General features: G+C 32.2%; 1 protein-coding gene across 2 annotated transcripts in view; it reads left to right on the top strand.

Annotated features, from left to right (window-relative positions):
• The window catches only part of LOC135959897 (nucleoprotein TPR), a 150785-nt gene that overhangs the window by 91164 nt on the left and 37027 nt on the right, over positions 1-22594 (top strand). The window contains exon 3 of one of the 2 annotated variants that reach the window (XM_065511031.1): positions 8223-8291. The exons of the other annotated variant lie outside the window; for it this stretch is intronic. Coding sequence (XP_065367103.1) covers positions 8223-8291 — 69 coding nt within the window. The remainder of the gene's footprint in view (positions 1-8222; positions 8292-22594) is intronic. 2 annotated transcript variants of the gene reach the window in all.

Here is a 22594-nt window from a genome sequence, read left to right as displayed (position 1 = left end):
CAGTGCTATGTTAGCCTTTAAACAGAACTCTGTTAACTCAACTGGTTTGTGTCTAGGGTTATAAATTTCGAAATTTAACTTCACACACATAGGAATTTAATAGTTGTAAAAAAATGTTGCCTATTGCAGCTTGAGAGGCTTTTTCAAGGACTTGTATTAAAAAAACATAGAAATAATTTAGGGTATGTTGTTAACATGGTAGAATTCTGAAAAGGAATTAATTGAGTTATTAGGAAGTTTGCTAACATGTGATAGTTATGGGGTGTTTCTCTACTAAAAAATTTGTTAGTTGCTATCATAACGACCAAATATGAGATCAAAATCTGTCTTGATTTTCAAAAAACAGAATTTCAGAATATCATGACTCAGATCAGAAGAAATAAATATCTCTTGAGGCCTGCATATTAAATTTTACTGATTTATAACGCATGCAAATATAAAAGTATAGTATTTTTTCAACATTTTTACCCACATTTTTGATAACATCGGGTCCAAATATTTCCCGATTTTGTCCATTTAAAAAGGGCGATTTTTCTCTAGTTTTTGGTAAAAAGTACTTTTATTCTTTTAAAGTTATTTAAAGAATTTCTAAGAAGATGCATTGGGAATTTTATACTTTTTGAAAATCTAACATTACACTAAATATTTTAAATGAAAACAAATTTAAAAATTGGTGATACCGTGTGGACCATGTCCATCCAAATAACGCATATTTTTTATGTAAAATTCGAATTTAGGGCAAAAATTATCAAATCGCATAGTTGATATCAAAATAAAGTAATCTAGCTTACATGGCTAAATATGTTCTTAATTATTTTGTAAAGGGTTTAGATAACCCCGATCCTGGTGTGGATATTATAGCCAAAAAACTAAAAAATCCCATTTTTGGAATTTTTCAAAATTTTTTTGGGAATTGCGGGATTACTGTTTACATATTTCAATATTTGTTTTTATTTTTCCATTTCTAATAGAAAAATCTATATAACTGTAAAATTTGATTAAAAAATATTCATAAATGAAAAATTAATTTTAGTTTGAAAAATTTGTATATTGGCAAAAACTCTATAAAAAGCATTTTTGTCATACCTATACAACCACTTTTTTCAACAAAAAAGTTAACAAATATAAGGGTAAAAATGGTTATCATAAAATTTTTTAACCTTTTGTCTATTTCTAACAAAATAAAACAAAAATAATACAGACATTCTAACAAACGTTTTAGATATTAGCATTTTTATGCTAACGGTATGCCATTCCCCATACAAAATGTATGTACATACCCAGGTATGTTGCTGTTGACCTGCGTAAAGCAGTTCTGCTGTTGACATAAAGGTTAAATTCCTTTCAAAGAAACATTCTTTAAAAAACAAAAATGAAAATTATCCTAATATTAGAATTAGGATACAAATTGATCCAATTTGTTTCGAGTTATATTAAACCCAATGACTTAAAAGATTTAAGTTTCATTTCTTAGCTTCCAATATCAATTTTAAACCTTGTGAAATATTGAAGTTCCATCGATATTTGTCAAAAATTACTGTTACGAATTTGCATTTGCATCATGTTTATAAACATGTTGATAGCACGCAGTTATTAGAATTGTTTGTAAGTTAACATTAACGCTGAAAGCTCTAGAATTCGAATATTCTAGTTTTGTCCGGTAAGAACTATCATAAGGCTACTCGAAGGAAGATGGTACTGTGTATAAATAGTGGCTGCGGTTGCAGTAGTTAGTCAGTTTATCATAGGCTCTGTTAAAGTTAACATCAACTGTCTTCTACATTATAAAGTGTAATTTAAGTGTCCAAAAACCCGGTTTCCGGTTTAACCGAAAAAGTGTGTTTTTGAAAAAACCGTTTCGGTTTAAAAAAAAAAAACGGTTAACAGGTTTATAATAAATTTTTGTTTAACATGAAAAAGCTCTCCTTAAATTTATTTTAATTGGAAATGTGTTATGAATTGTCTACTAAATCTTCGAAAATTTATCATTTTCTGAATTCTTAAGGCTCAATCTTTATGCAATTATTTTACATCTTTTACGAAATATTGTCAAATGCTATAGTTTTCTATAAAATAAATCAATATTTTTAAAAATGGTATCATAGTTTTTCATAAATATGTTTGAATGAGCTTTAGAAAATATTTTTCATTAAAACCGGTTAATCGTCTTACAAAATCCGGTTTGTCAACAAACCGAAAATTTAAAAAAACTGAAACCGTTGGAGTTTACAAAGATCAAAAAACCGGTTGACCGATTTTCGGGTTTGGATACTCTACCATAACTCTGGTTCTACTTGACCGATTTTGCCCATTTTTAGCTTTTATTTTGAAACATTTATACGATATAAATTTAATCAAAGTATTGGTCATTGTTAGCTATGATCTTTTGTCATCTTTCTGGCAACATATGGATTCCAAGGCGAAGAACGAATCCAGCCAATATCGGATTCTCTGTTCCAAAGTGAAGCGTATCACAGAGAGAGAGCGTTCTGCATCGGATGAGACACGGTCTGGACTATAAAGGGGATGAAGCAAAACATCCCGAACATTTCGTGCTAAATACTTTTTAACAGGTATTACATCAAGTGACCGAGCATCATGATGGAATATTACAGCTTCATGACTGCCGGCATATTCTGGGCATTTTTCGGCCAATGCTCGCTTCAAACGAATCACAGGTTCCCTGATGGTCTGGTCAGATTTCTGCAGCTCATAATAGCTTGAACCCTTTTGCTCCCACCAAATACAAAGAATTACCTTAGCGCCATGGATATTTGGTTTTGGTGGCGATTCGGCTGGTCGGTCGAGCTTCACATACGATCTCTTACGCTTCGGATTATCGTAATGGATCCATTTTTCATCACAAGTAATGAATCGGTGCAAAAATGATTTTCTTTTATAGCGTTCAATCATCGTTTCGGACATGCAAAATCGTCTATCAAGGGCACTCGGCTTCAATTCATATGGCACCCAATTTCCTTGATTTTGGATGAATCCTACTGCTCACAAACATTTTTAAATTGCTGCTTGAGTAGCTCCCAATGATTTTGCAAGCTCTTGTTGAGTTTTACAAAATAATCTTCAGGGAGTAATGCCTCCAATTCTTGGTCTTCAGACTTTTTTGGTTGGCCTGGGCGTTCTGTGTCTTCCGTGTCAAATTTCCGTGTCAAGGTTGGTACAAAATTCGACATTTTCGAAGCAAAAAAACTTTGATAATTACTATTTGATTACTCTATAATGTTCAATTAATAAATGACAGATATGTACCCTTCAAAATTACATATAAGTTATTAAAAACAAAAACTGCGTTCAAAAGATACACCATCAATTGTAATTCTCGCATTTTTAAGTCATATATCGTGTCAGAATTATATAAAGACCCAGAATATATATAAATTTCTGTGTGTCTGCGATGAATATTTCGATGTTCCTTAACAGCAAAAGTCTAAAGCATCCGAAAACGACTTTAGTTCCATTATTGTCCAGTTCAATATGAATCGAGTTAACGCCAACTAGCCAAAGTAGTGGAGAGACCTAATGTTACGTGAGGTGTGATTCTTGATTTTAATATGGCTACTAACCAGCTGCTGATATAATCTTCAACATAGGTTACTAAGAGCTTGTTAAATTGCAAGAGTAGCCACGTTTCTGAAAGCTCCCTCTTTTTTTTAATTTTTTTTAAAACAAACACAAACTACGAAGCGTTTTGCTTGTCTGCAAATACACTCAGAGTCTCTGGTGGGAATCAAATCCGCAACCCTCATATTAATAGCAGCGCACCCTTTAAGAAAGTTGTCATTATTCTAGTTATATAAAAATTCCTATAAAAGCTGATTTGAAACTTTAAAATGATTCCTATATCAACACATTATCACTTCCCAGCTGATCGGCACAGATTAATATTATCCGATTGGACAACTATTTTCAGTATCACTCTTTGAAATTTCCAAAAAAAAATTCAAACTTAAAATCATTTAAAAGTTCTGACTTATTTTGAAAACTAAATCAAATGAAACCTGTAGCTTACCATATGAGCAGAATGTACTAGATACAAAAATCACAAAAAAACAACAATACAACTTAGTAAGTGTCATTGTAACTCTTTAACAAAAATAAAATAAAAGAAAACGAAACGAAACAAAACAAAATCCAAAATAAAGGAAAAAGGAATAAAAAAACACCAACTACAACAGACAATAGAATCTATTCAAAAGTAAAGAGCTTTTTGTAATTTCGTTTGCATTTCTATACATTTTTATTTTAACAGGATATTGCAAATGCATTATTACACACACATACGTACACTAATACAAAGATATGCATGTAAACTCACACAAACACAGAGCAGACAGCCCTGCAACATAATCGCTACTACTAAACCTGGTGTAATGTAAGAACAACGTTTTTAAATTTTAACCATAAATCTACTCATGCGTGATTTAAAGACATTTTTGTTCATTTTTGTTTGTATTTTGTACTTTTATTATTATTCTTTCTTATTTAACAAATTCAATTTCTTTCAAGCGCAAGTGTATCAGCCAGCTACAAAACACTTGCTGCTGCCTGTAATCATGCTTTTAAATGTAGACGTATGTATCTTAACGAATTTGGTGCCCTACACTAAGCAGTTTGTTTTTATTATAAGTTTCAATTAGATATGATTATTACTGATTCAAGATGATTTTAATGTCAAATAATAAAATTAACATAGACTGCTCAAAGATTGCGTGGTAGAAGAAACTTCAAGTTAGTGACTAGGGATCTATAGTTATAACAGAAATTCGACTTTTCCACTTTTTTCGATTTTTTCAAAGATCTTATTTTTAAATTTTTATGACTTTTTTAAAACTCATCAAGAGCATGCAAAATCATTGAGAGCTACTCAATCAGCAATTTCAAAACGTTTTCGAGCAGCAGAATTCCTCCAAAAGCAGGGAAATTGGGTACCATACGAATTGAAGCCGAGAGATCTTGAAAGACGATCTTGCATGACCGAAATGATGCTTGAACGCTCTAAAATTAAATCATTTTTTCACCGAATCATTACTTGCTATGAATAATGGATCCATTACAATAACCCGAAGCAAAATAGCTCGTATATAAAATCCGGCCAACAAGCCGAATCGACACCAAAGCCAAATATTCATGGCTGCTAAAATAATTCTCCTGTATTTGGTGGGACCAAACTCTGACAAGACCATTACGATACCGGTTCCATTCGATACCGGACCATTCGATACCGGTTCCCGTATCGAACGCATTCGGTTGAAGCGAGCATTGGCCGAAAAACGCCCAGAATATGAGGCCAGACACGAAACCGTAATATTCCATCATGACAAGGCTCGGCCACGTACCTGTTAAAATTTATTTAGAATGAAGTGGTTGGAAAGTTTTGCCTCACCCGCTTTATAGTCCGGTCTGGACCGTGCCCCGTCCGACTACTATTTGTTTCAATTCATGCAGAATGCTCTCTCTGGGATACGCTTCACTTTGGAACAGAGTATCCGATATTGGCTTGATTCTTTCTTGGCCTCAAAAGATGAGCAGTTCTTTTGCCTCGGAATCCATGTAACAATGACCAATATTTTGAATAAATTTATATTGTACAAATGTTTCAAAATAAAAGCCAAAAATTAAACCATTTTATTCATCTGAAGCAGAAGATGTACTATGACTTGCAGTCCTTAACATATTCTAATCCATCATGGAATTGTCTCGGCCACTTAATTATGTGGCGTTGCAGACCCGAGTAACAATATGTTTCCCAGTTTCTAGATAATATTTGCCTCCGCTCGTCGTCCCATCTGCTAAACCTAGCTCTAACTGTCTTTATTACCGTAATATCCAGCAACGTCCTGATATCTGCCATGTTCTGTCTGCTACACAAGACCCTTGAGATCCAACTGTTTAATCTCGCCCCACCAGAATTGGTTAATCCTGAGCTAAATTTCTCTTCATGTGATAGTTTCACAAATATCCCTCACCACCAAGGAACCTGACTTGCAAGTTCGTGTCCAATCTCATTGCCAGCGATATTGCAATATCTTGGTATTCAAAACTATCTTACTTCATTGCATTCCCTCCGCACGTCTAGGGATCTTCCAGCTTAGATTTGATTCTTCGATTCTTGAACTTTATTACACCGGGTAACATTTCCCAACACGAGATCTGTGGCTTTCCAGATTGCCAGAGAGACACTTCATTTATCCGGATTTCTGAAAATTAAGGTAACAACAATAGAATTGTTTCAACAAATGCAAAAAAAGTATCAAAAACCAAATCGTTAACATTTAGTTTGAATTTCCCAAATTTATGTTGATTTAAACTGAACAACGGTAAAAATTATAGAATTTTTAGACATTTTATCAAAATTTAGCATTTGGGTGCGATTTATTAAAGTTTTTTATAGTATTATTTTTGCTTTATATTCTCTTGGATATCTTTAATTATACCTCGAAGAGTAATCTTTAAAATTTATCTGGTATAATTTGGATTAACTTTCTCTATTGTTCCTATGAACTTGCAGGTAAATAGCCGATCATGTTCTAACCTCTGATGGCTATGATTACCAATCACTGTTGTAAATCCTTCATAGTTTCAACACGGTATTTTTATTGAAACAATTCTATTGGAAAGTTGTTTTTCTTCTAAGCAATTTTTAGCAGATTTCTTCTACATAGGGCTCCTCAAAATCGCCTCTGACAAATACATTTTCAGATTATTAACGATCTGCATGTATAGTGTACTTCAACGTGCAATTATTTCTTTTTTACAAAAAAGTAGTAAAAAGAACATTCTTTTGAAATTGATATCGCCAGTCGTCGTGTCTTCTCTATTTAGTTTTTTTTTTTTGTTTTGCTTCTGCCAATGCAAATAAATATAACAAAAAGTTCTTTCAAGCCGACTTTAATTTACAAGATGCTAAAATACTTAAAAGCATTAAGCAGCAAGCAGTAGCATTAAGAAAATCTACACAAAATAACAAATAAATTGTATGTACGTACGACTATTGTATTTTATTCGGTTAATCAAGCTTAAAAATTCTCAATTGTTAAAACAGCTCAAAACAATAAATGTATCTGGCATAAAAATTGCAGGCTTTTAACAAACAATTCTAAGCGATAAAGATTTTAAGTTGAAAGAGACTTTTAATGTTTTGTTTAAAAAATGGTTTTCGAATTAAAATGTTGCATAGATTTTAATGGAATTTAAGAGGAAAATAAAAAAACAAGCGAGAGAGCTATATTCGGCTGTGCCGAATCTTATATACCCTTCACCAAATTATACTTCAAAATACAAATTTTAAATATTTTTAGGTAAAAAATTTTTTTTTTTATTCTTTGTCCTGCTTTTTTCCTCACATCTCAGTCATTTGGGGATCGATTTTGCTGATTTTAAATAGGAAACTTCTCGAAAGCATGTCTGACAGAATTATTGAAGATTTGGATCCGAAGATATCTGGGGTCTTCAGCAAATTGATTTCAACATACAGACGGACAGACAGAAAAATCGAAAAATTATATTGTGGAAATAACAAACGGAATGATAAGCTTATATATACCCTTCTCAGGAAGGTGAAGGATATAAAAAACAAATTTCTTAAGATTTTGTTTGTATTTTGACCTATTAATTGAATATTTGTAAAAGTTTCCATTGTATTGTATATGATATATGGGATCAGTATCCGAAATCTTAAAACTATATATGTATCTAGAAAATCCTGTAAAAAATAGAAAATAAAAACTATGTATTTAGTTGACACTAATAAGATCTTTTCAAAACTCCTCTTTGGGTAAACGTAAACTGTTCTTCTAGCTGACTACCTAGCAATCATAAACTTTAATATGAATTAGTTTACTTTTTTTTTAAACTTTTGCCTACTTTCTATTTATGATTTATTTTCCTTATACCATATAGATAAAAACACTGCTTATTTCACTTCATAACCCTTTACAACACTCGTAAAAATGCACTTAAAACTTTATTTCACCTTCATAAACTGGTGTATGGTGGCACAACCCATAGTTACACCTCATCCATACATACGCTACAAATCATTGCATTTTAGATTTTCATGCTTTTTTAAACTGTTTATTTAGAGTTGAGTTCAAAAAAAATATATATTTTATGTTGATTTTCATTTTTTTGTTTGTTTTTCCTTATACTTCTTTTCATTTTTCTTTTGCCCCAAACATTTTTTTCGCAAAACAAAAATAAAACAGGATAAAATTGAGCATCGGATTGTAGAACTTGAAGCGGCTCTGCTAAGATTGCAGGAAAAAGTTAATAATGTGAGTATTTAGTTAATAAATAGTAATAAAATAATACAAAAATAGTCATAATAATAATAATAATGAACACAAAACTAATAAAGTTAATAAGTCGTTTGTATGTGCATACGTTTCTGTTCAGATATTGTTTGCTTTGTTTCGGTGTAACTAACTGACTTTTCCTTCATATTTCTATCAAAATTCCCTTTTAGTGTCTTTTTTTTTTTTGTGTTTTTTTTTTCTAATCTTGTTCGTTTGAACATTATTGACATCATGTGACATTTTGTCCATGTAGTACTTTAGTGGTCAATGAATGAATATTTCTTGTATTTTGTGTTTTGTCCAACTGTCATCATAAACAAATAATAACGAGCCTGCCAGATAAAAACAAACTGAATGCTCGCAATAGCTTTGTGTGACCAACTATATTAAAAGAACAAGCAATGATAATTTCATAAAATTTAAGACTACGAAAAAATATGAAGAAATTTTAATCCATACAGCTTTCCTCTCCATGACTTAAATATGCGAGATTTTTTAAAATTTTTGAAACTTTTGTAAACATAAATTTATTCAAAGTATTGGCCATTGTTAGCCATGATCTTTTCCCATTTTTCTGGCAACATATGGATTCCAAGCCAAAAGATCAGTTCCTCTTTAGAGGATAAGAACGAATCAAACCGATTTCGGCTACTCTGTTCTGAAGTGCGTTCTGCATCGATCGAAACAAATAGTACTTGGACGAGACCAAGTCTGGACTATAAGGCGGGTAAGGCAAAACTTCTCAACTACTTAGTTCCAAATAGTTTTTAACAGGTATTGCAACATGTGGCCGAGCGTTGTCATGATGGAATATTACGGTTTCATGTCTGGCCGCATATTCTGGGCATTTTTCGGCCATGCTCGCTTCAAACAAATCAGTTGGGTTCGGTACAGGTTCCCTGTGATGATCTGACCAGATTTCAGCAGTTCATAGAACCCTTTTGGTCCCATCAAATATAGAGCATTACTTTTAGCCCCATGGATATTTAGCTTTGGTGTCAGTTCGGCTGCTTGGCTAGGCTTCATCGTAATGAATCCATTTTTCATTGCAATGATACGATGCATAATTTATTTTCTTTTAGAGCATCTTTCAAGGACTCTCGGCTAAAATTCTTATTATACCCAATTTCCCTTCTTTTGTATGAATCCTGCTTGAGTAGCTCCCAATGATTGTACATGCCTCCAATTCTTGGACTTCAAATCTGTTGCACGTTGAAACCGATGAATCACATTAACCATAAGCTTTGGTTAATGGTCGGTGTGCTTCAGCGTTACTTTTTTTCAAATTAAAGAAGTAAAGCTAAACTTTCAGCATATGATGATACGTTGGTACAAAATTCGACATTTTCAACGCAACGCCTTCTATTGTAAATCCGGCAGTTTTAATTCATACATCCAATAATTAATTTCTTTGGAACCTATAAAGTTAATAGGGCCATTCATGATTTTATAGCTATCAAATGCCAGCATTTTAAGTTGATTTCGACTTATGTTTTGTATAGGGGCTTCCTTTTATATCTACACAGAGAAAGATAGCAACCGAATTTGTTGCCAATCGAATGATTCTACCTAATTGACCGAATTTTACAGTTGTGGCTACAAAACTGTAAAAGGGGTAACAAAAGTTTGGTTGCTTTAACCGAAATTCTTCTTTGTCAACTAACTTTTTGTTGATAAAACCGAAAAATTCGGTTGCTATCACGAATCTGTCTTCTCTGGTTGTCTATGCAAGTTGTGGGCTAGACGGACTTGCCTTGAACTTCATTGGGGGATTCATTCTGTGGCTGCTTTGGTAATGAAAACGTCGTATTTTATCAAAGTATGCATTCGACATCTGCATTTCCTCCTTAGAATCTCGGTTTAATAAGAGTTTGTTTCGTTTTATCGTATATCATTTGACTCCAGATCTTTTCCGGCCAAAATATTCTTGAAATTCCTCGCAGGCAACAGTCTTCAAAGACATTTAATCAAGGTTGGCTACCGCTAAAACACCGTTACCGAAATAAACCAAAATAACCTTAGTCGGAAGTTTTTATAACTCGAAAATTCTTCAATCGATTTTTGATTTTAATTTGTATAACCTTCAATATGAGTGGGCAAGGGTATGTCATTCCATTTGTAATTTCTACATTTCTCATTTGCGACCCCACAAAGTATATATATTCTGGATCGTTGTAGATAGCGAAGACGATATTGCCATGTCCGTCTTTATGTTGAAATCAACTTTCCGTAGCCCCCAAATAACTTACATACATGATTCATACATCAATATATCGGGAATTTTTCCGGCTCGGTTGCAAATCGGCCCACAATGGCTGAGTTGTAAGGAAAAAACCGATTTTTGCCCTATTTTTTATCTACATCTGGATTACTAAGTCATAATATAGACAATATGGATATCTAATGATAGATATTACAAAGTCCATTGCAACGATGTATATAAGGCTATATATAGTAAGTTGGACCTACAATGGGTCAAAATCGGGAAAAATATTTTTTAAGCGGAACTTTTTTTTTCATCCAAAACAAATTTTATTATCCTAAATTCTTTTTACAAAAAATTTAAAATAAAAAAAAAATTTAATTTAAAAAAAATTAAAAAAAAGGTTTGTCTTAAATTTTTAAATTAAAAAAAATAATTAAAAAACAATTTTTTTAAATTTTGTTTACCTAAAAATATTTATAATTTTTATTTTAATTTAAAATAAAAAAAAAATTTTAATTTAAAAAAAAACGTTTGTCTTAAATTTTAAAATTAAAAAAAATTTAAAAAAAAATAATTAAAAAACAATTTCGGAATTTTTTTTTCAATTTTGAAAAACAATTTTGAATAAAATTTTTTTTTTAAATTTTGTTTACCTAAAAATATTTAAAATTTTTATTTTAACCTTCTAATGCTTAAGCATGCCTCAAGACACTCATCGTAAAATGCCAATAAATGCAAATATAACTGATATTTCATTTCAAAAACTTTTAAAGCCTTTTAAAATAATTTAAGTGCGTTTTTTAGCAACTGCTACATGTGTTTTTGAAATGCAAAATCAGTTATATTTGCATTTATTGGAATTTTTGCGATGAGTGCCTTGGGTATGCCTGGGCATTAGAGGGTTAAAGTATGATTTGGTGAAGGGTATATAAGATTCGGCACAGCCGAATATAGCTCTCTTACTTGTTTTAATAAAATGTTTTACAATTGTAATAAACAGTAAAATTTTATAAAATTTTTTTGGCAAAACCGAATAAAAATGTTCCTCTTGTAAATGCATTTCTAAACTTCAGAGTCGATGTGGTTAAGATTAAGATTAATTTGACTCAAAGTTGCAGTTTTACACCCGATGTGCGGTCACATTATTTCCAACAACCTAATAGGGATCTCACAAAAAATATTGTTCATTTCCCTAAGACATGTGCTGGAAATTACTGAAAATGTTTAGACATTTAGATGTTTAATGTATGGTTTTACTTATATATTCGGTTTTATATGAATGTATGTTTATCTGAATGAATGAATGGATGAATAAGTGTCTATGGTGTCTTCTTATAAATGGCATAAACATTTTCACTTAACACCCAACAGTAAACAGCAAAACACTAAGAGACCAAAATTCAGAAAAAAAAAATAACATTACTCGCATATAAAATGGTGTAGTCGTAATCTAAAAAAAAAAAAAATTGCTGAGTCAACTTAAGTTTCCGCCAGGCATAAACCATTTCCACACTGACAAACACACATGCACCATTAAAGTAAACACATATCCATACATATTTGCAAATGTTTATGTTGTTTCTAAATCGAAAAAAAAGTAGAAAAAATATTATCAACTTCCCTCCCATAATGTCCGTTCTGTAATACAACACTTTCGTTTGACCGTCTTAAATATCTTTAAGGTTTGTACGTCTTTCTGTCTGTCTGTCCATATGACTGTTTAAATACTTTTGCATTACAAACAAACGAGTACGAATTTGTGTGTTTAAATAATTCTTTTAATACCCCATCTAAACATTCACTTATGTTGGAGCTTAATGTTTGAATCCCAATTACTTGTAGTTAAAATAGTTAAGTTTACTTTTGTTTTTGCCACAACATCTGAAAAAATATATCGTTTATAAACAGGAATTGTTGGTGGTGGCACGGGGTGGATGGATGTTGATGTCTTCCCTTAGAAGACATTTCATTAGGAAGCAGTTGTTGTTTTGTGTTTTGGTTGTCTACGGTTGTAATGTTTTCAAAAGTATTAAAACAGGACATTAATCCTGTTGATGGGTATGTACTGTTGATGGTTTTACTCCCACTCTAAATCATACGGATTGCATGCAGTTAAAATAATATTTCTTTGGGTATTTTTATGTTTATGGTCGTATTTTTTGTTGTTTGATTTTTTCTCAGGTTGTTTGTTTTTGTTTGAAGTTAGAAAGGGGTTGATCTGGCAACTATTTTACTATACAGAGATGGAATTATTTTATTCAAATTTATTTTCAAAACAACCTTTTTGTTTTCTAGAAACTAAACCACAAGGAACTAAACCATAAATTTTTTTTTTGGTGAAAAAAAAAATTCGTGATAAATTCCCGATTTTGACCCAAAAATATTTTTTTATTTTTTTTTTAATTTTTTAAAAAAATGTTTTTTTTTTTAAATTTATTATGAAAAAAAAATAAAGAAAACAAGTAAGTGAGCTTAGATACCCTTCACCAAATTATACTTAAAAATTATTTATTTTTAAATATTTCTAGGTAAACAAAATTTTTTTTTTTTTCGAAATTTTTTTATAAAGTTTTTTGAAATTGTTTTTTAATTTTTCTTTTTAAAATAGTTTTTTCCAAATTTTGTTTTTAATTTTTAAAAAAAAAATTTGTTTGAAAAATAATTTTGATGAAAAAAAATTCGGGTTAAAAAATATTTTTCCCGATTTTTACCCATTGTAGGCCAACCTTACTACATCGTTGCAATGGACTTTAAAATATCTATCATTAGATATCTATATTGTCTATATTAATGACTTAGTAATCCAGATATAGATCAAAAATAGACCAAAAATCTAGGTTTTCCCAGTTTTTTCTTATATCTCAGCCATTTGTTGGCCGATTTTGTCGATTCTAAATAGCAACCGAGCTGGAAGAATTCCCTACATATTGATGTATGAATCATGTAAACAAATTTAATTTTTTTTTCGAAATTTTTTATAAAAAAGTTTTTTGAAATTCTTTTTTAATTTTTTTTAAAAAAAGTTTTTTCCAAATTTGTTTTTTTAATTTTTTTAAAATTTTGTTTTTTAATTTTTAAAAAAAATTTTCTTTGAAAAATAATTTTGACAAAAAAAATTAGGGTTTAAAAATATTTTTCCGGATTTTTACCCATTGTAGGTCCAACTTACTACTACATCGTTGCAATTAAAATATATTCGTGAGTGATTTTCGGAAGTGGGCCTTATATGGGAGCTATGACCAATTATGGACCGATCACCATAAAATTAGGTCGTGTGATTTATGTCTATATGAAAGTTATTTATGTTGAAGCGAGTCTATATGGGAGCTATGACTAATTATGGACCGATCCCCACTATGATGGTGTAGGGTATAAATAGGCCAAAAATCTATGTTTTCCCGGTTTTTTCTTTATATCTCAGCCATTTGTAGGCCGATTTTGTCGATTCTAAATAGCAACCGAGCCGGAAGAATTCCCGATATATTGATGTATAAATCATGTATGTAAGTTATTTAGGGGCTACGGAAAGTTGATTTCAACATACAGACGGACAGATGGACATGGCTATATCGTCTTCTGCCTAGATTACTCCTAAAGAACCTTATAGCGGTCATAAAGTCACGCTTACACCCAAGTGAATTATGCTTCCGGCGGCTGTCAATTAAACCTAACCTAACTGATCAGGATAGATATAAATAAATGATCTATGTTTCGCAACCACCTGTATTCGAGCCAAACTGAATACAATTCCAAAGAATGGGAATTGCTTCAAAGTCTATCTGGAGCTTCTCGGTCCCTTATAGAAGGGAGTATGTGGAATAAACTGCCTGTAAAAGTATACAGCCAAATCATGAATAAAAAATCCGCCGGAGTTTTTTTCCATTTTTAACATTCATGATTGGGCTGATATTTTATTCAATGTCATACAATTCAAATCGAACGTCCTCAAGCACTATGTCTCTATTATCCCAACTTCCCATTATCATTTTCCTAGTTCCTCAAAATAAACTGCATGAGTAGGGATCCTGATTCTGGCACGGGCATTTTCTCGACCTGATGACGGTATAGAACACTTAACCCTCTAATGCCCAAGCATACCCAAGGCACTCATCGCAAAAATGCCAATAAGTGCAAATCTAACTGATTTTGCATTTCAAAAACTCATGAAACAGTTGCTAAAAAATATACTTAAATTATTTTAAAAAGCTTTCAAAGTTTTTTAAATTAAATATCAGTCATATTTGCATTTATTGGCATTTTTCGATGAATGCCTTGAGGCATGCTTAAGCATTAGAGTGTTAAGAAAACACTTTTGTCTTAGAAATTCATGAACATTTTAAAACATGCCATTTACTTTCAATTTTCCAACTCTGTCATATAAATTTATGACATTTTTGTTTCGTTATACGTTGTTTTCTTATTTAACCTTCTTTTAAATTCTCTACATTGTATAATGTTTATGCTTTAATGACCGATTTGTGGTTTATTCCATTAATACTTTTCGTTTTCAAAACACAAAATCTTAATTTAAGTACTAAAAGTACTGCAGACCATTCATAACATTAGAAAACCCTCAACATACTTAACTTTAGTAAAAAGGGGGAGAGTTAGTAGAGAGTTAGCTAAAGTATTTGGCCAGTCTTTTGTCATAGTACAAACAAGTACTTTAATGAGTAGTTTGTAAGTTTTGATGTCATTATTTGTATTTTTTTAGCTCTGTGAACTGCGTTTGTGAAGATAATTAAATTGTATTAAATGTTGTAATATATTTGTAATCACTTACGTTATTTGTGTGTTTGAGAGTAAACCTACATAAACACATGTGTGTGTTTTTGTGCAAAAATGTAATGTATGTAAGTGCATAAAGATAATTAATGAATTAGGAAGATAAGGGCCAAATTAATTCCACAGCTTTTATGTACTAAATAAAGTAAAAGTTACATACTTGTAGGAATACTATTTAGTTATAAAACAGATTTAAGTAAAAAAATAAAACAAACAAACAAGTTTTAATAACTTAAACAGACTTTTCAAAAAATGCGGAATTATTTCAAATATTTAGCTTTCAGTTTGAAACATTTGTACATTCAATATTAAAATAATCAAGCTTGAGGTCATTTTTGTTAAAATTTATTTTATTTATTTCGATATTTCGTTATCCATCGGATAATATCTTCAGGAAGTATAATCTAGTAGCTCCATTTGTACAATATAAATTTATTCAAAGTATTGGCCATTGATAGATATGATCTTTTCCCATTTTTCTGGCAACATATTCCGAGTCAAATATTTTGAAGCCAAGCACGATTCAAAACAATTTCGGATAGTCTGTTCTAAGGTGAAGCGTATCCCAAAGTGAACGTTCTGCATCGATCGAAACAAATAGTATTCGGACGGGACAAGGTCTGGACCATAAAGCGGGTGAAGCAAAACTTCCCGAACATTTCATTCTAAATACTTTATAACAGGTATTGCAACATGTGGCCGAGTGCTGTCATGATGGAATGTTACGGTTTCCTGTCTCACTGCATATTCTGGGTGTTTTCCGGCCTATGATCGCTTCAAACGAATCAGTTGCATTCGGTTGCGCTTAGAAAATTACCTTAGCGCCATGTATATATGACTTTGGTATCAATTCGGCTTGATGGCCGTGCTTCACATACGATCTCTTACGTCTCGGGTTATTGCAATGGATGCAGTTTTCATTGCAAGTAATGATTTGGTGCAAAATGATTTTCTTTTATAGCGTTCAAGCATCATTTCGTCTCTCAAGGTCTCTAGGTTTCAATTCATATGGTACCCAATTTCCTTGCTAAAAATTGCTGCTTGAGTAGCTCGAAATGATTTTGTTGAGTTCTACAGCAATTTTCATTAAGTAATGCCTCCAATTTTTAGTCTTCAAACTTTTTTGGCTGGCCTGGGCGATATTTGTCTTCCGTGTCAAAATCACCACTTCTGAACTTCACAAACCATCTCTCGCACATTGAAACCGAAAAAACACATTCACCATAAGTTTTGGTGAGCAATCGGTGTGATTTATCGTCACTTTTTTTTTAAATTAAAGAAGTAAAGCAAAACTTCCTACTAATGACGCTTTGTTGGCACAAAATTCGATATTTTCGAAGCCAAAAAAACGTTATTGTTTACACTATAATGTTCAATAACTAAGTGAGAATAAATAACAAGCACTTATCTTAATCATTAACAAATGGCAAATTTGAGAAATTATCACCCTTCATGATGTCAAAGTCTCTTGACAACTTCAATGGTCATCCTGTCCTCATCCTCATTATAGACTGTTGCAAGTAGACAACTTTGAAAGCTTTGTCGATCAGCTTGTCGTTAATATAATTAAAAACACAGCAACATTAAATATTGTTGTCACCATAAGATATTATAAAGGGCAAACATTCAATTCATCGTTCATATTGACATCAACAAAATTGTTAGAAACTTTGTCGCTTTTTTTCGTTTAGATCATGTCGTTCATTTTGTCATTAACATTAAGTTTAAGGGAAGACAATCCTTTAAGTAACTGTCGCTCTACTTGTCATCATGACAGTAGCCAGAAGACAACATTTAAGGTTTTGGCGCTTTATACAAAAGACAACCTTTATGATTTTGTCAACAACAGAGTTGATAAAGGACATCAATTCACATGTTATCGCTCATATTATCATCAACGATAGTTGATAGAAAACGTAATCGCTAATTTTATTAGAATGGCCAAGAAATTTTAATATAATTTTTTTTTTTTTAATTTTGTTAAACCAATGAATATAAATCATATTCTTTGATTAAAAAAATTTAAGAAATGAGAGCCAACTGCGAATCAGAGAAGGATCTGGTATCTTCTCTAACGTATGAATTAGGAATACCAAAGTCCCAAAAAATTATGTAGAGTTCTTCTATTTACTAAACAATTAGCCAGTTCGAAACTAGAGCGGTAATCCGGGTCCTATATCCAGTACAATGTTAAGTTGTTGGGATTACCAAGTTCATTCAGAGTCCCAATATAGTTCATGACAACCTCAGACCTTATCTCAAACGACAATAAGAACATGAGTGAAATCATGACACAAATATATTAGTACCCCTTAACGATCTACTAAAGCACTCTCTAGAGCAAATGAAGATGAAGTCCTTTAAAAAGTTGTGCCTGTGAACCATACATAATCAGATTTATGTCACTATGTGGGATTGGACCACATATGTTAGGATATCATAAATCCTGTGAGGTTAATTTTCAAAAATTTGGAGAATACACATGTCCCAACAAAGTCACCGGCCAGATATCCCAGGCGAATTGCGCATTTAACGTATATGGAATAAAGTATAAACAATAATTTTGAACTTTTTACATCCTTCACCAAGAGTGGTAAGGGTATACGTATATAAGTTTGTCATTCCGTTAATAATTTCTACAATTCTACAATTGCCACTCCATAAAGTATATTATTCTGGATTGTTATAGATATCGGAGTCAATATAGTCATTCATCCGTCTGTATGTTGAAATCAGCTTTCCGAAGCTCCCAATTAATTTACCTACATGATTGGTACATTAACATAAAAGCTTTTGTCCTGATTCCGTTGGTATTAAAATCTGCCCACAAATGGCTGAAATATAAGCAAATAACCACAACTACTTCGAATTTTAACCTATTTTTATACCCTTCACCTTCGTCAGAAGGGTATATATAAGTTTGTCATTCCGTTTGTAGTTTCTACATTTTTCATATATATACATATATAAAGTATATATATTCTGGATCCTTATAGATAGCGCAGTCGATGTCAGTCTGTCTGTCTGCCTGTTGAAATCAACTTTCCGAAGCCCCCAAACAAAATTTTCACGAAAAATTTTTTTAACAAAAATTTTAGGTTTTTTCACGAAAAATCGTATAGCAGAAACGCTTTCTATGGAAAATTCTAAGAAATTTTCCCCAAGAAACCATAGGTCTAAAATCAAATCCTATCTTGCGCATTTCGTCTTTTATCCAATGATATTTCAATATAAATTTTTTTTATTGGACGAAATGCGCAAAATAAGATTTGATTTTAGACCTATTGTTTCTTGAGGAAACTTTCTTAGAATTTTTCGTAGATTGCGTTTCTGCTATACGATTTTTTACTTTTTGATCCTCCATACAAATCGATCCGGCCTAATATACATATACGATTCGGGACATCGGAATATAGCTCTCTTACTTGTTTTGAATTTGGCACAGGTTGAATAATTTCATTAAGAGATTAAAAAAATTACGCGCAGACGATTTTAATCCATACTTTCTTACTTGTTAATTTTGAAGCAGTGTTATTTTATTAATTCAGTTATCAAAGATTTTCTATATTTTAAGAAATAAAAGTTTTAGGTTAATTGAAAAATGCAATTGAGAAATTGTCAAAAAAGGTATAAGACAACACTACAAAATAAAAAATTCTTTTGAACTGAATATTGCTTAAAAATAGAAAGAAAAAAACCATAACCTGTGAATAGTTGGCAAAGACAACTGGCGCTTGTAATGTTTTTGTTAACAGAACACAGCAGCTTTAAAATAAATGTTCACATAATATCGATTTTTGTTGAAAACCTGACGAATATAGGTCACAAATCTAATTGAGGTAGATAATTTTATAAAGTTTTTTAAATTTCATTTATTTCTTACCCCTTGTTTGACAACAATTTTATCTAGTTGACCTCATCATTTAATTTCCGTTACAATTATTTATTGACAGAAATTGTTCCCCAAAGAGAAGGATGTGAAAAAAATGCTGTCAAAAGGACAAGGCAACCCTCATACTTGCTTATGAAGTACATTTTCAACACTGATTTTCCATTTAACACTTTCTCTGTTCTATTGTTAATCTAAAATCTATTGAAACTTTGTACATTGTACTATTTATTTCAAATATGCTGATAAAAAAAAAGTTTATATATATTTTTGGCTCTAAATAGCAAAAAAATGGCAAATAATCTTTTTTACTTTCTATTGAATTTATGGCATTAAAAAAATACTCTACTTATTGTTGTATGAAATTTAAGATTTTAAGCCAAATGCGTAAAATTTATTAAGCATTTTTAGGTTGGTTTTTTTTTTTTTGTTCCTTGGTCGTTTATTTATTTCATAGCTTCCTTTCGTTTGAACTAAATAAGTATCTAAAGGAATTTCCATGGCATACAACACAAAAAGAAAATATTCGTTCATACGAGTATACTACTTAGTTAGTATTTATACTTCATATACATACATTCTTCCATATATATTTAGACAAGATATGGAAAACAAACACTTTTTCCTGGGGTTGTTGCAGACAATTTAAAAGTAAATTTATTGGTTTAACGGATTTTTTCTTTTTAGTTGGTTTAGAGATACGAAAACACAACAGAAACCGAAGAAGCCAAATATGCAGCAAAGTAGTTAGTAGACAAAAAATGTAGTAGTGATATACAATTACACCATTTCCTATTAATTTTGGGAATAATATAGTTTTAAAATATCGCAACTATACTCTAAATTGGTTAAGCTACGTTTCCGCATACACCGTAATCGGAACCGAAAACGAAATTCCATACATTTGCATCGAAAAAAAGTTCGTTTCAGAAATCGGCAACGAAAATTGAGAACGAAACGGCACCGATCAGTAACGAAAAACCTGTCATTTGGGGCCGGAACGAAAACAACTTCAAGTAGGTTGTTTTCGGTGCTGTAGGAAAGAAATTATTTTAATTATTTTTTTATTTCAAATTTAAAGAAAATCAAAATTAATAAAAAAAAAAATTCTTTATTGGAAGAGGAAAAAATAATCGATTTTTTAAAAAATTATGAAATTTATTTAAATGTGCGACATCCAAAATTAAAAAATAATTTCGTTTCTGTTTTATGCCGCAACGCACCCAACTGAAACGAAAACAATTCAGAAACGAGACGGTGACGAACAGCAACGTTTTTCACTTTTAGATTTCGTTATCGGCGCCGATTACGGTGCATGCGGAAACCCAGCTTTAGTAACCCAATTGTGGAGTCTAAACTGATGTTGTCCTCTTTGGAGACTGTGCACATGGTAGTTTTCTGTCCAATACCTCAGGATTAATAGTCTTCTTCCTATTTAAGAAATGGTTTTCAAAATCTGATTCGAAGTAGAAATCGAAGTCGGTCAGTAAAGAAACAGTCCGCCAACACATTCCAATAACTAATCAAGTTTGTTTATTTGTCGCAAATAATTGTAACAATTTCTCTTTTGTTAGCGACAAAAAGGTGGATTCATTGCCCCTATTAACTACTTCTAGTTTGTTTTCAAATATAGAGTTGAAAAGTGACTTATCTATTTGGTTAATGTCTGAGCTACACCAGAAAGTATGCTGTGCTTTGGCATCTGCACAGATTATAAGAGGGATCTGTGCACAGGGCATTGCCTTTCTTGTGATGTTCTTGTGTCGTTCTTCTACTAGCTCTTGCTTTCAAATAGAATACAAGTCTTAACTAGTCCGGCTAAATACAGAAGACCAAACCCTGTCTTTATATAAGAATGTTTCTAAGATAAGTATGAGTTCATCTGTGCCTGAAGACTGTCGGAGGAGTAAGGTAGCAGACGCTGCTTTTGAGTGGGGAAACTTAATTTAGGAACCTTCACTTCAGTTGGTCGCTGTGGAAAACAGTGATGTTGCCGAACTCTGAATCGACATCCGATTCTAGTAGGCCGTCCCCAATCTCTGCCACTCTGCCACAATCTTACCACCATTCCAGAGACCGATTGGGTCTCTTCATTGTCAGATGAAAGAACAGATTTACAGCTCATCGTTTGGTCGATTTCCTTGTTCTATGTAGCATGAGGCTTCTCCTTGTCGTCACCATTGTAGACTCTGAGGAAGATAGTTCCAAATCCATTAAATATATTCCCCTTAGTCTTCCGAAGTGGCAAAAGAGTGCAGCTGTATATTATAACAGTAGCCTATGTTATCCCTGACAAACTTCAGAAACTTCCTACTTAAACAATGACAACCAATTTCCAGTTTCCTAAAAAAAATATACCATCGCTTGTGTTGCGGTCTTTGTCACCTCTATGTATGTTCTTGGCTAAAGCAGTTTGAAACATTTTATTCCCGGAAGAGTTTCCTCGATGAATGACATCCGTTTAGGTTTGCTAGCCTTCTTTCCGCGGGGATATAAGATTGGTGACAAAGGGGGAGCTTTCCTTTCATATATTTAGCACAAAGGAAACTAGTTTGGAGGTAGCCGTCCTGTTCACAAACCCTGTCTTTATATAACAACAGTTCTAGAACACATATGAGTTCATCTCTGTCTGAAGACAGTCGGAGTAGTAAGGTAGCAGACGCTGCTTTTGAGTGGTGAAACTTAATTTGGGATCCTTCACTATAGTTGGTCGCTGTGGACGACAGTGATGTTGGCCACCACTTAATCATCGTCCGATTTGAGTAGGATGTCCTCATTCTCTGCTACTTATATCTTACCACCAGTCCAGAGACCGATTGGGTGTCTTCATTGTCAGATGAAGGAACAGATTTACAGCTTTTCGTTTGGTCGATTTCCTTGTTATATGTAGCATGAGGCTTCTCTTTGTCGTCACCATTGTAGATTTTGAGGAAGATAGTTCCAAATTCATTGAATATCTTCCTCTTAGTCTTCGGAAGTGGCGAAAGAGTGTAACAGTAGCCTATGTTATCCCTGACAAACTTCAGAAACTTCCTACTGAAATCCATGACAACCAATTTCCAGTTTCCTGAAAAAAATATACCATCGCTTGTGTTGCAGTCAATGATCGCCTAAATGAGATGGTCCTGTGCCACCTCTAAGTACGTTCTTGGCTAAAGCTGATTTTGGAACATTTTGTTCCCAAAAGAGTTTCCTCGATGAATGACATCCGTTTAGGTTTGCTAACCTTTTTTCTGCTGTGATATAAAATTGGTGGCTGAGGGGGATACTTCAGAGGTCATCTAATCATTCTTCTTGTGCTCTCCTTGCATACATTTAGCACAAGAGAAACTTGTTTGGAGATATCCGTCCTGTCCACAAAACCCTGACTTTATATAACAATGGTTCTAAGACCACATAACA

Source organism: Calliphora vicina, chromosome 5, assembly GCF_958450345.1.
Source record: "Calliphora vicina chromosome 5, idCalVici1.1, whole genome shotgun sequence".
NCBI lineage: Eukaryota > Metazoa > Arthropoda > Insecta > Diptera > Calliphoridae > Calliphora > Calliphora vicina.
The sequence above is the reverse complement of the archived record's forward strand: the minus strand, read 5'-3'. Positions and strand labels throughout refer to the sequence as shown.